Genomic DNA, 14,779 nt, shown 5'->3' with positions numbered 1-14,779 from the left:
TTACCGCGGCTTAAATGAGATTACACTGAAGGATCGCTACCCCCCTGCCATTAATCTCCAAACTGTTTGACAGGCTCCAGGGGGCCAAGATATTTACCAAATTGGACCTCAGAGGAGCTTACAATTTGATCAGGATACGCCAGGGCGATGAATGGAAAACCGCATTTAACACCCACGATGGCCATTTTGAATATTTGGTCATGCCATTTGGCCTTTGCAACACTCCAGCGGTGTTCCAGAATATGATGAATGAAATCTTCAGAGACATGCTCTACAGTTGTGTCGTGGTCTATTTGGACGACATTCTGGTATTTTGACAAACCTCCAGAGCCATCAACAGGACGTCACCAACGTTCTACAACGCTTAAGGGAAAACCAGTTGTACGCCAAGCTAGAAAAATGCTCTTCCACAAGGAGTCCGTCTCTTTTCTGGGCTATGTTGTTTCTAGCCGGGGGTTCCAGATGGATCCATTGAAGACTAAGAGCATCCGAGAATGGCCCCAACCAATGGGTATTAAGGCTCTCCGAAGATTCTTGGGTTTTACTAACTACTACAGGTCATTCATCAATCACTATTCGACACTAACCGCCCCACTCATGGCTATGACTCAAAAAGGAGCTAATCCTTCCTAGTGGTCACCCGAGGTCGTGTCCACCTTCTGGGAATTTAAGGAGGCATTCCTACAGGAGCCATGCCTGCGTCATCCTGACCCACGACAACCCTGCATCCTTGCTCATTTTTCTCCCGTCGCTTCTCTCTGGCTGTGTAATTATGGAATCAGGGACAAAGAATTGCTGGCGATCAAATTAGCCTTTGAAGAGTGGCGCCCCTGGCTCAAGGGGGCACAACACCAGTGTACACTGATCACAAAAACCTCGAGTATCTACACCATGCTCAGCGCCTTAACCACAGACAGGCCCCATGGTCTCTTTTTTTTACTCTAATTTCCTACTTCGACATCGAGCTGCTGATAAGAACGTCCGAGCAGATGCCCTCTCTCGCTCGTTCACCATTGATGATGTCCCAGATGTCCCTCGGCACATCATTGACCCGACTAAAGTACTCCTCTCTGCCACACACACAGTGCCTTCTGGAAGACGGTGGTTCCCCGACCTCTTTGTAGGAAGATCCTCCGCTGGGCGCATGATTCCTTACTCCCTGGTCATCCCAGACAAGCCAGAACGCTTGCGACACTCCAGAGGTTCTACTGTTGGCCAATCATGAAGAAGGAATCTCAGGCATATGTGGAATCATGTCCCACTTGCGCCCGTCAAAAGCCACCAGCAGGCCATCCCTGGGGCCTCCTACAATCACTTCCAGCACCTAATGAGCCATGGACACATATCTCCACAGATTTTATTGTGGACCTACCCCCTTCCAGTGGCATTAATACCATTTGGGTCACCGTGAACTGCTTTTCGAAGATGGCTCATTTCGTGGCACTACCTGGCCTTCCTTCTGCCCTGCAGCTAGCCAAACCATTCATACGCCACATCTTCCATCTTCATGGACTCCCGAGACACATCCTCTCAGATAGGGGTGTCCAATTCACAGCTAAATTCTGGAGGTCGCTTTGTAAAAAATTTGACATCACCCTGGACCTAACATCGGCCTATCACCTTCAGGCCAATGGACAGATAGAAAGGTCTAATCGCACCTTGAAGCAGTTTCTTCGGGTGTACGTACACTCTTGGCAGAACGACTGGTCCGACTTATTGCCGTGGGCGGAGTTTGTCTTGAACTCCCATCAGTCTGTGTCTACTGGGTCATCGCCCTTTCAAGTAGTGTATGGACGCCAGCCTCTGCCACCTCTTCTGATACCTTTGTCTTTACCTTCTCCAGCAGTGCAAGCCTCTGCTCAAGAACTACATCAACTCTGGGAAAATACCAAACAGCTTCTGCAACAAGCCGCTGTAAAATCAAAAAAGTTCTACGAAGCCCATCATTGGGCAGCTTCTCAGCTGAATCCCGGAGACAAGGTGTGGCTCAGCACCCGCTTTATTCGCCTAAAGTTACCTTCAGCTCGCTTTGCTCCCAGATACATTGGGCTCTTTCCCGTACTCCGCCGGCTGGGCCTAGTCACTTACAGCATTCACCTACCTACTTCTCTCAAAATTCATAACGCCTTCCACATCTCACTGTTAAAACTGCTCATCCTATTGGAATTCTCCAACAATGATCCAGAACCTCAACCGCTAGCTTTGGAAGAAGATATCATGTTTCAGGTTGAGGACACCTTGGACGTAAGAAAGCACGGGAAGCGATGGGAATATCTGATCTCGTGGGAAGGATTTGGTCCCGAAGAAAATAGCTGAGAGCCTGCTGGGAACATTCTTGACAAGGTGTTGATCAAAAACTTCCATACTTCACATCCAAGGAAGCCGAAACCCCCGGGTAGGGGCCCTAAGAAGGGGGGTACTGTTCCGCCTGAGGAGTCGCAGATGGCTGCGACTACTCTTGTTCACCTCTTTCTTTACTTCTCTGACTCCGTGCGGTAGACTGGTAGCCTCTGCCAGCTGCCGACGGCCCTGCCTACCACTCCCAGGCCTCCCGGAGAGGCACAGATGCAGCTGACCGCCATCTTGCCGTCGGAAGTCCTTAGACACGCGCGCGCGAGCACTGGCCAGTCTTAAAGCCGCCATGGTGGGAACCTCAGGGGCGTCCCCTCTGGATGACGTCATCCCTCCAGGACATTTAAGCCAGCTGGCCCTGCCTACTGATGACTTGGCAAAGAGAACCCTTCTTGCTAAATCCACCTCGCTCTCAGAGGACCTGTGTTCCAGTTTCTTCTTCCAGGCATAGATGTCTTGGGTATCCATCCCTTGGGGGCCCTCTCCTCATCTTGGCTATCCGCTCCTCATAGGGCCTATCACTTGGGACTTCTACCTGCCCTGCTCTTTGGGGTTTCCCTGGAACCTTTGCTACTCTTTCCATGAGTACCCCGGTTTCGCGGACTACCTCCTGCTCTACCGAGGATTCCTCTGGTGTACCCCGCTTTGCAGACCACTACCATCTCTACTGAGGACCTCACCAGTGCTCCCTGCTCTGCGGATCACTATCATCTCTACTGAGGACCTTCACCATGAGTACCCCGCTCTGCAGGCCGTTACCATCTCTATTAAGGACCTCATCAGCGTGCCCTGCTCTGCGGACCACTACCGACTCAGCTGAGGACCCTCTCCGGTGTAACCCGCTTTGCGGACCATTACCATCTCTACTAGGACCTCATCGGTGTACCCCGCTCTGCGGACCACTACCGACTCAGGTGAGGACCTTCTTCGGTGTACCCTGCTCCGCGGGCCACTACCATCTCTACTGAAGACATCATCAGTGTACCTCACTCTGTAATATGAAGTCTGAAGGATTGATTTAATATGCATTTCATAGTTAATTTGGAGTCAAGGATAATTATAAGAATACGAACAGATTGAGAGATTCAGAGTGTAGTGTTCTGAAGGCAGAAAGTTGTTGGTGGATCAGAAAAAGCTGGATTACCAAGAATTATTATTTCTGTTTTTGACAGATTCAGACAAAGTTTATTGTTAGATAATCACTTGTTGATAGAGGATAAGCAAAGAGAGATGAATTGGGATGTTAAATGCCAAGTCTGGTAAATTAGAAAAAAGAACTGAATATCAGTATCAGCAAGAAGTTTACAGAGCGGTGCAAGATAAATGTTGAATAGAATGGCTGAGAGAACTGATCCTTGTGGAACACCCATGTTGATTGGGAACCATGTAGAGGTAGAAGTCAGGAGACAAATTTGTTGTGAACTGACTTGTAAATAGGATTTGAGCCAAGAGAAGAGAGTGCCAGTAACGCCAATGCTAGTAAGTTGAGAGAGAAGTATGTCATGATTAACAGTATCGAAAGCGGCAGAAAGATCTAGAAGAATGAGAACATGAGATTCCGGAATTGAAACCATGATGGATTATGTTATGACCATCGGTCGCAGACAGCTGCAACCAACAAAACTCACTTCATGTACTGCTCAGCTCTCATCTCCGGGCCTACTCGTGGCTGAGACCAGCCGCTACCACTGCATTCCTGGAGGTTCACAGGACCTCTCATGGCGTCCGGGATGCCGCCACCACCCACACCTTCCTAGGTGCGCGCACGTGCCACCAGGCCCTCTTTTGAAGATCCAAGGGCGGGAACCTCAGGGGCGTCTCCGGCGGATGATGTCACCAGGCCGGGATTCTTAAGCACCAACTTCGCCCCTTGCTAGCCGACTTGGCAACGAGGTCCATCGCTACTGATACCTGCTCCTGACTTCTCGGATCGTGGTTACAGTACGGTTCTAACTGCTCTGGACTCTGCTCGGATACCCGCTCCTTGAGGGCCCTACCGCACTCTGTGCAAGACTCTGTCTCCTGGCTTCCCCTGCTTCTCAGGCTAGCCCTGCACCTCCCAGAGCTCCTTCCTTCCGGCCTCCCTACTCTCCAGGGTCACCTCGGGGAACCACCTCGGCTTGGAGTCAGTACCTGCGCTTCCCCACTCCTAAGGGCAGTGCCTACGTTCTACAACAGAGACTGTGTCTGCCCTTCCCCGCTCCCCCGGGGCAGTGCCTACATTCTACAACAGAGACTGTGTCTGCGCTTTCCCGCTCCCCCGGGGCAGTGCCTGCGTTCTACAACAGAGACTGTGTCTGCGCTTTCCCGCTCCCCCGGGGCAGTGCCTGCGTTCTACAACAGAGACTGTGTCTGCGCTTTCCCGCTCCCCCGGGGCAGTGCCTACATTCTACAACAGAGACTGTGTTTGCGCTTTCCCGCCCCCTAGGGCAGTGCCTACGTTCTACAACAGAGACTGTGTCTGCGCTTCTCCGCTCCTTGGGGCGGCGCTTCAGCGCTATTCCAGTGACTGCGCAGCTTCCCCGCTCCTCAGGGCAGTGCTCTTGCTCCTCTGCCAGATATTCCATCTTACGCTCCTCGGGGTTGCTTTCGTCAGTACTGCAGAGATTCACCTGGGCTTCCCCGCTCCGCGTCAGCACGCCAGAGCCTCCTTTGCTGCGCAGTCCCGCCCCTTGGGTCACTCTCCGCTGCGGATCTCCAGAAGTCCCTGTCGTGCGCTCCCCGCTCCTCGGGGCGTGCCAGCGCTTCTCTCTCTCCGAGGTCCCTACTCTGGTACGTGTCTCTCCAGCTCAGAGAGTATACTGTGGGTTCTCCCAGAACTGTGTCTCTCACCCCGCTCCTCGGGATCCCGCACAGTACTCCCTGTCCTGCACCTACGATCACGTGGCAGTGACGCTGGACGCTCCATTCCTCTACACTTGAATCTCCTGCCACAGCTGACCTCGCCTCACGAAGGTGGGGACCTGTGGGGCTCCTCCCCACAGGCGGTACCAACCCTCACCTCGAATGTTTGTTAAGATAACTGGTAGGTTGTTTTAGGACTACCGATTCAATGATTTTAGAAAGGAGAGGGAGGGAGGAGATAGGACGGATTACTAACGTCTGAGTCAGTAATTGTTGGTTTTTTTTGGGATGGCTGTTACAGATGCAATCTTTCAGGAATGTGGGAGATTTCCAGTTGAAGAGAAGAATTGACAATTTTAGCAATAGTTGGTGAAATGTCATCTCTGACTAATTTTAACAAGACAGTTGAACAAGGGGTTAGGAGACAAGTAGAGGGTTTTATTTTGGAGATGATGTGGACAATTTCAGTGCTTGCAACATCATCAAAAGTATCCCAGATATTATCAGACAGACACGACTTCACCTATTGATAATGTGTGTGTGGTGGGAATGAATTTACAATCTTAGCCATTGTTGAGTTAAAATAGTTGCAAAAGCATTACACAATTCAAGTTGAGTATTGTCTTTGGGATAATTGTTTTGTTTTTTTTGTTTGTTTCAACTATTTGTGAGGAACTTCATTATATTAAAGAGGGTCTGGGGATTATTGTTAGATGCTTGAATTTGTTTGGCGTAATAGTTCTTTTTGGTAGAATTAACAGCGATTCTGTATTTAGCAAGTTGTCGGGTGTGCACTTGTAGGGGTGCAGTTCCAATGCTGCAGCCCGTGAGCCCTTAGAGTGGCAGAGCCCTGTGCGGCTGCATAGGTCACACACCTCCATACCCATGAAGAGCCCACACAAAAAGATTTAGTAGTGTACATGAGATACACCTGAAGCAGATCCCTTTGTTTTCTGTCACTGCTTCGTGGCAATCGACAGCCTACCAGCGAGCCATGAAGCAGGATCGCCAGGCGTGCGGTGGATGCTGCCTGGAGAGAGGCGGACGGACGTCTTCCAGTACTTTCAGCTCCGTCCGGCTGGGGTCAGTGCTAGGGCTGGGCAATTCTTCTTCCTCTGGTCCCCTTCGCTTAAAACCGGCCTTGTGCGTGATTCTGTGGGATCTTATTCAACAACGACTCCCCCGCTCCCATGGGCACAGAACGGGGGAAAAGTTTTTTTTGGTGGGTTTTTTTTTTTCCGTACGAGTTCCTTTGTGTAAGGCGGCCAGGCAGGAAGTCGCTATTGCTAATAACCTTTGCCAGAGCGCCCTTCCCTTCTGTGGCAATATCCTGCTTTCTCCAGAACCGAAACCGAAAGTGCTGACAGCTGTGAAGCTTTTTCTCTCCTTCGCCACAGCCCGAGGCCCCTCTAGGTTTCTAAGACGGTGCTTGGGGACGGTAAGTTGTCCTTTGAGGGGGCTCCTGCCTCGGGGCGCGTGCGGGAGAGGAGCTCGGTTACTATTTCTGGCAGGAGTTGCGAAGGGGATGTGGGCGAAAGTTCGCTGAAATGTTTTTTCCCCCCATGTTGCGCCTTTGGGCGTTCCTGCTCGGCACAGCTGGCGCCAGGCCGTGGAGCTCCGGGAGGGCTCTGTCCTCGGGCTGGGGCAGGCTGCCAGCACGGGCTCTATGGGGGGGGGGAGGGGGTGGAGAGGGCTGGCCTCGGAATAAGTTCAGATTTCGGGGAGGAAGGGTCCTCTTCTCAGATCCTCTCCCCCCTTCCCCCCCTTCCCCCCTGTATAATTCCTGGGGTTTCTCCTCCTCTCACTTGTACCCTTGCCCCATTCCCTGGTCGTATCCATGCTACCTACTCTCTCCTTACCCCCCCCCCCCCCCCAATCCACCTCCACACTCACTTTATATAGGGTCAGCCATGGGCAGCAAAAAGCGCAAGACGTGAAGTGGTGCAGGCTCCAAGGCTCTGTGGCAGCGTCCCCGCCTCCTTTCCTGTAGGTTTTCTGTTACCACTGTACCTTGTGTGAGGCGCTGTGGGATTACAGTGCCTAGGAGCCTGCACCAGCTCACAGGCCCTGTGTACATTGTTGTTAATATTGCTACTTCTGCCATCTTCGGGCCAGAGACGGGGGCAAGCTTGAGTGGAGTTTATGGTACTGAGCTAAATATGGTGGGCTAGAGATGAGTAAGGGTTGACACCGCCTGTATTGACTTGGCTAGGATGGGATAAGGCTGCTGGCACACTCCAGAGTAGGTTGGATGTGCGTGGCATGGAGTGAGGGTGAGGGCACCGAGTAGAATGTGTGTGAGTTGTCACGGTGCGGGTAGAGGCACTAGCAGGCCAATGCAGAAAGGTGGGTTCAAGCGCACGCGCCTTTCTATGTGCGCTTCAACCTTCAATGAACATTTTCTGTTGGCTAAACTTACAGATGATGCGGCAAGGCGTTTTGCGCTCCGAAAACTTGCATTTCCAAACAGGCGTACTGCATAGCATCCTTGGATGGAAATCCCATGCAAATGAGGGCATTAAGCACACACACCCCCCATGGCAGAGAGCCCGCATCTGGCCAGTGTGCTTTTTTTTAGCGCTGGAAACTTAACACCTGGTTAGAGCTGGAGTTAGGTTTCCAGTGCTATGAAAAAAAGAGTAAAAAAAGTTAAAAAAATAAAATAATTTCAGCAATGCTCTGGGTGACAACTGACTTATCCATCTATATGGCAGCGGGAAGCAGCCACCAGATAGCCGCATAAGTCAGTACTTATATGATTATTTGGCACAGATTGCTGCTACTTAGCTGGATAAAGTACTTATCTAACTAAGTAGCAGTGACCTGTGGCAGATAGACGAATAAATCAATACTATTACAACTATCTGGTGGCTGCTTCCCGCTTGCAGTTACCCAGATAAATACTCATTTATCCAGGTCCACCATTTACCCAGATAGCCTGTCAGGAATGCCTTCATCCTGTTCCCTAGTTAGTGTGCTTTCAACTGTCCTGCACACATTTTACAGTTTATATGCATTTTTTTAGCTCTTGTTGCTTTAGTTCACCATTATTAGCTTACTGCATCGGAAGTTAAAATAATCTTAGTGTTAAAAATGCACGCTAAAAATCAGTGCACATTTTATTAGCACCAAGATTATTGCATCAGCCTGTAGGTTGGAGGGAATCTGTGTAGGTTAGGTAAAGGTACTAAGAGGGTCATTTAATTAGCTGTGGTAGGTGCTTATCGTGTGGTAAATGCGATAATACAGCAGTAATCACAGTATCTTAAATACCGCGTGTTAATTCACCCTATACTAAAAGTATGGTAATGAGCTGCTTTGCAAATGCATGCAAAGCAGTACATTTCTAAGCAATTTCATGTTAATAAAATAATGTGCCTTGCCTGAAAACTCGCTAGCTGTGTTATTTTCATGAAAGTTAGCTACAACTCAGAAGCTATAGCTAACTTTACCTGGGAACATCAGGACACTAACATGCATCCTAATGCTCCCGGGCCTGTGAATTAAAGGGGCCGAGCAGCCGGACAATGTGGCCTTCCCCCTGCAGAAACCCCCCCCCCCCCAGGGACTGATGAGACCCACCATCTGCCACCCCTTTCCCCCTCCTAGGTGGCCCTAATAGCGTTGAAAGATTAAAAAAAACAAAATAGCTTGAAGGGCAGGCCCTATCCTCCCAAATCCTGATCCTTCTTCCAAAATGTCCTTGTCCCACCCTAGCCCTCCTCCTCCTCAGGGTACTGTGCAATCTCTGAGTGCCCCTCAGGCTCCCGGCACTGTGCTATCTCCTTCAGTTGACATGGTTGGCTGCTGTTTTTGCCCAGCAGCTTCCTTTTTATTTTCGAAGCCTTCATCAACAGCTAGCTGGGAGGATTTTGCACCATTTCTTTACTTTCTTCCCCACTTCTACCATCCAGCCAGTTATCACAGTGGAAATCCTTTGTTAGGGGGCCACAGACTGGGGCTCACTCCATAGCCTGCATCCTGAACCTTACCAGCAAAGTGTTGTAGGATGGCTGGGGTGCTCTCTTTCCCATATTCCACAGCATGGCTTCCCAAACCTGCTCCAGTGTCCCTATTTCAGGTGGGTTTTCAGGATGTCTGCAGTGAATATGCATGAAATAAGTCTGTGTGCATCGGAGACCCGGCATATCCAACATTATCTCATGCATGTCAATTGTGGAATATCCTGAAAACCTGGCTGTGGGCATCCCCAGGATGGGTTTGGGAAGCCCAGTTCCACAATATAATCAGCCTCTTGACACGACCCACGTTCTGGGGTTTTTTTTTTTTCCATTGCATCTATGGATTTGTAATTTCAAATGATCAAGGAAGCTAGGTTGAGAAATCAAACCCAAATCTCTATTTAGCTGGTCCCCCTTTCATCATATCTTGTGTTTCCTTAAGGGATCTGACTGCCTTGTGTATACTGGTGATATTGTTTAGGCTGTGTACACTGCTCTGGTACTGTACAGTGCCGTGTACAGTGATGGGGCTTTAGAAACAATAGCAGTCTCCATAGAAATAGTACTCATTCTGACATTCCTCTACAGCTTCTCCTGGGCCATGTCCCACAGGAACAACAGTGATGGAGTGCGGGGCTGTATGGGGCAAGATAAAGACGTACAGAGAACAGAGCATACAGAAGCCCACCACCATCATCATCGCGGCAAAAAGAGCGAGAATGATCAGCGAGACCTAATAGACCTTCGAGAAAAGGAAATACATAATATAAGGGAGAAAAGTCCTTCTAAGCAATCTTCAGCATCCTCTGAGTATTTGGAGGAGGACATGAAACGCTTGTATCAGAGAGAAGAGGAGGAGGAGGAGGAGGGAGATGATGCTGGCAACTTCAGGAACCATGGAAGTCAGCCAAGCTTTGATAAAGGACCGGAGGGGCAGGGAAAGCCGCAGCAAGGAGCCACAGGCTATGGATGGAAGGCCGACCTGTATCCCTACACCACCAGTAGCAGTAGTAGGATCACGCACCTTGGAGCGAGCATGGAGGAACTGAAGGGATGTGCGTACATGGACCTGGGGCCCCTCAGACTTAAAACCTACCACACCATCCTGGTAAAGGTCAGTGCAAATGAGGGGTGATGGGCGAGGCTGGGAGGAAGGCTCCACTTTATTTTCCTTATTGACTCTTTTGAAACTTAATAGCCTTCTGTCTCTCCCCCAAACACAGTCTTCTCCATGAAAAATGATGCACTATAACAGATTTTCTGTGAAAAAGGGCATTCAAAGTATAGTCTTTGAGGTAAAAATATTAAACAACATGTAGATTATACTTATTTGTACTGCTGTGGGGCCAACCAGAAAACCATGTGCAAAAGACGCCTGGAACTCCTTAGGGCAGGGGATGGGCCACCACTGTCCCGTGAGGCACATCAGCTCTGTGGAGCACAAAACTGTGACTTGCAAGTGAAATCCTTCCCTCTCCTGCTGACCGTGCTGTCTGTGATTCCAGCCCTTTTCAGCAGCCAGTTTGTGGACAGAAGTTGTAAGTTTACAACTCTTGCCCGTGAATCGGCCACTGAGAAGGGAGAGGATTGCAGTTTGCAGCTGCCGTCATGTTCCCTCCCCTTCCGTCCCCAAGCAGTCCCTGAGCCTGGGGGGAGGGGGCCTGACAGGCTGCAGTGGGGCCCATCCTGCAGCAGCTGAAGACCAGATCTGGCGGGGCCGCCATGAAGCCCATCCCATGACTGCCGAAGACAGGAACAGTAAGCCATCTCTGAGCCTCTTCTGTGGCGGCCAAAGAAGCCCAGAATGGAGGCCTTGTGTATATGTGTGGGAGTCTGCTTGTGTATGAGAGTGAGAGCCTGTACACTTGTGAAAGCCTGTGTGTGTCTGAGAGAGAGTGAGCCTGCCTGTGAGTGTGAGAGCCTGCGACTGTATCATCTTAAAGTGGCCAAACAGGTGGATAAAGGAATGGTTACAGCTAGAAAGATGTTTGGCTGCATAGTGTGAGGAATGGTCAGCAGAAAAAGGGAGGTGATATTGCCCTTGTACAGATCCGTGGTGAGACTTCATTTGGAATACCTTGTACAGTTCTGGAGACCCCACCTTCAAAAGGATATAAACAGGATGGAGACAGTCTTGAAGGCGGCTACTAAAATGATCAGTGGTCTTCATTCTAAAGCATATGGGGAGAGACTTAAAGATCTAAACACGTATACCCTAGAGCAGTGGTTCTCAACCTTTTTTTGGCCGGGACACACCTGACAAATGGTTCTCACATGCGTGACACACTGAACATGTGACCATCACGGGGCTAAGTGTAAACATGCACTCTGCATCCACAGGACTCCCCTCAACCCTCAGCAATGAGTGCAGAGCAGATCTAGGGCATAACCCGTACAACTCACCATACAAAAAAAAGATATTCTGGTTCTGATGACATCTCAGTAAAAGCAAAACAAACTCCCTTTACTACCAGGCACAATAGCCTTCCTTATGAAAAGACAGTAATTTACCACTAATGCATATCCTATTGAGAAAACACATCAAATAAGATTGATACAAATGCCTACATGCTAGTAAAACACCTCACTTTGGTCACACACCCAGAACTGACCTTCACCAAGTACAGAAAAAACACAAATTATAAATATGGAGACAGAAACTGGAACGGAAAACCAAAAAAGCCACTCTGCATACAGTGCGAACCTGGAGAAATGGAAAGAGAAATATAGCACCTAACAGACTCAGGATTTGCAATAATGCACACAAACTAACCTGCACAAAGTTACACCTGTATTACGGAACACACGCAAACAGTAACAACCCTATCTAAGAAATACAACTATTAAACCAGGCCCTAAACACTAAAACATTTCCTATTGGGAAAACAGAATAAGCCAAGCTACTACAGAGCCCCACACAGAAATCATTGTAAAGTTATAACAAAAATGTTACAAAGCAGCTGCTGAACAGAATAATATTCAATTAAATACTCATAAAAATTATTAAAACGTCCAAATATCAATAAAATATTTCAAAACAGCAGACATCGCATAATACCCAATAATTAAAATGGCAGTCAATCAAGAAAAATAAATTTAAAAAGCCACCTTTACTTACCTTCTCCAGCAACTCTCCTACTCCTTTCCCTTCCAGGCCAATAGCACTAACCAGAAGCAGCAAGGGCTGCTGAAGCTCTGTCCTCAATCTTCTTCCTTAGCACCCACAACCAGTCACTCACAACACACACACCCCCAAATAGACCCCATGACCAGTCTCGGTCTCTTTCACACCAGTCATCTTCCTGACCAGTTTCTCTCTCTCACACAGAAACACATCACCTCCCTGACCAGTCTCGCTCTCTCAATCACACTCATGTTCTCTTATATACAAGCTCTCAATCACACACAAAAGCTCTTACACCCATTCACACCAGCTCTCACCCAGGCTTCCATTCACACCCCTACACACAAGCTCTCACCCAAGCACCCATTCACACCCAATGACACAAGCTCTCACCCAGGTACCCATTCACACCCACAGACACAAGCTCTCACCCAAGTACCCATTCACACCCTCCGACACAAGCTCTCCCCCAGGCACCCATTCACACCCTCAGACACAAGCTCTCACCCAGGCACCCATTCACACCCACAGACACAAGCTCTCACCCAGATATCCATTCACACCCACAGACACAAGCTCTCACCCAGGCACCCATTCACACCCTCAGACACAAGCTCTCACCCAGGCACCCATTCACACCCTCAGACACAAGCTCTCACCCATGCACCCATTCACACCCACAGACACAAGCTCTCACCCAGGCACCCATTCACACCCACAGACACAAGCTCTCACCCAGGCATCCATTCACACCCACAAACACAAGCTCTCACCCAGGCATCCATTCACACCCACAAACACAAGCTCTCACCCAGGCATCCATTCACACCCACAGACACAAGCTCTCACCCAGACATCCATTCACACCCACAGACACAAGCTCTCACCCAGGCATCCATTCACACCCTCAGACACAAGCTCTCACCCAGGCACCCATTCACACCCTCAGACACAAGCTCTCACCCAGGCACCCATTCACACCCTCAGACACAAGCTCTCACCCAGGCACCCATTCACACCCTCAGACACAAGCTCTCACCCAGGCACCCATTCACACCCACAGACACAAGCTCTCACCCAGGCATCCATTCACACCCACAGACACAAGCTCTCACCCAGGCACCCATTCACACCCACAGACACAAGCTCTCACCCAGACATCCATTCACACCCACAGACACAAGCTTTCACCCAGGCATTCATTCACACCCTCAGACACAAGCTCTCACCCAGGCATTCATTCACACCCTCAGACACAAGCTTTCACCCAGGCACCCATTCACACCCTCAGACACAAGCTCTCACCCAGGCACCCATTCACACCCACAGACACAAGCTCTCACCCAGGCCCCCATTCACACACAGACACACCAGCTCTCACCAAAAATAACTTCTTCCTTCATTGCAGGGATAGGCTCCGGTTCCGCCGTGGCTTTAATCCGGCGGGCCTTCTTTTTTCGGTGCCACGGGGATGGGCGCCTCAGTCAGAGGTCGGGTTTCCTCTTCGTCGCTACGGGGCTGGGCTCCCGTAGCGGCCTTGCACCGTTGGGGTTGGGTTTTCTCTTCACCGCTACGGGGATGGGCTCCCGTAGCGGCCTTGCACCGTCGGGGTCGGGTTTTCTCTTCACCGCTACGGGGATGGGCTCCCGTAGCGGCCTTGCTTCGTCGGGGTCCTACACTGCTATTCCTCCCACCCCACTCCCGGACAGTGCCATGCCTGCCTCACCGGCCAATCAAAGGCTTCCTCCCTTCTTCCTACTACCACTGGCAGGTGGCAGGGAGGAGGCTTCCGATTGGCCTGCGCGGGGGAAGGCAAAATGAAGGAGGCTTCCCATTGGGCAGTGGGGGTAGGAAGAAAGGAAGCTTTCAATTGGACCGCGGGGGCTGGAAAAAGGGAGAAGGAAAGTACAATGGGGCAGTGGGACACCGGGAGACGCGACACACCTGGCGGTGTTTGGCGACACACTAGTGTGTCGCGACACACCGGTTGAGAAGCGCTGCCCTAGAGGAAAGGGGAGATAGGGGAAATATGTTAGAGACATTCAAATATCTCAAAGGTTTCCATGCCCAGGAGGTGAGCCTCTCAATGGAAAGGAGGTTCTAGATGAGGGGTAATGAGATGAGGTTGAAAGGGGGGGTAGATTCAGGAGTAATCTTAGGAAATATTTCTTCACAGAATAGGTGGTGGATGTGTAGAACAGCCTCCCAGTATCGGAATTCAAGAAAGCATGGGATAATTATAGGGGATCTCTAAGGAAGTGATGAGAATTATAAAGCTAAATAAATTGGATGAATGAGCAGACTGGCTGGGCCATTCACTTTTTTTTTCTGCCATCATTTTTCTGTGTATGTTTATGGGAGAGAGAGAGAGCCTGTGTGTGTGAGCCTGTATATGTATGATAGAGAATGTGTGTGTGAGCCTGTATATGTATGATAGAGAATGTGTGTGAGAGCCTGTATATGTATGAAACAGAGCGAGAGAGCATGAGCGGATAAC

The 14,779-nt window shown here is 49.9% G+C and overlaps 1 protein-coding gene and 1 long non-coding RNA gene across 4 annotated transcripts in view; one reads left to right on the top strand and one right to left on the bottom strand.

Moving 5' to 3' along the window:
- LOC115092854 overlaps positions 1–7,243 on the bottom strand; it is an 80,451-nt gene extending 73,208 nt beyond the window's left edge. For both annotated transcript variants that reach the window (XR_003857099.1, XR_003857098.1), the window contains exon 1: positions 7,090–7,243. This is a non-coding gene — a long non-coding RNA (uncharacterized LOC115092854). The remainder of the gene's footprint in view (positions 1–7,089) is intronic.
- The window catches only part of LOC115092853 (poly(ADP-ribose) glycohydrolase-like), a 60,225-nt gene continuing 51,621 nt past the window's right edge, over positions 6,176–14,779 (top strand). The window contains exons 1-2 of one of the 2 annotated variants that reach the window (XM_029604214.1): positions 6,176–6,279; positions 9,747–10,272. In XM_029604214.1, coding sequence (XP_029460074.1) covers positions 6,191–6,279; positions 9,747–10,272 — 615 coding nt within the window. In that variant the 5' untranslated portion in view covers positions 6,176–6,190. Of the gene's footprint in view, positions 6,280–6,477; positions 6,635–9,746; positions 10,273–14,779 lie in introns of those variants that run through there. The other variant, XM_029604215.1, reaches the window with a different exon arrangement.

Source organism: Rhinatrema bivittatum, chromosome 5 (genome assembly GCF_901001135.1).
Source record: "Rhinatrema bivittatum chromosome 5, aRhiBiv1.1, whole genome shotgun sequence".
In the NCBI taxonomy this organism is placed as follows: Eukaryota; Metazoa; Chordata; class Amphibia; order Gymnophiona; family Rhinatrematidae; genus Rhinatrema; species Rhinatrema bivittatum.
This window is presented reverse-complemented; position numbering and strand designations above follow the sequence as displayed.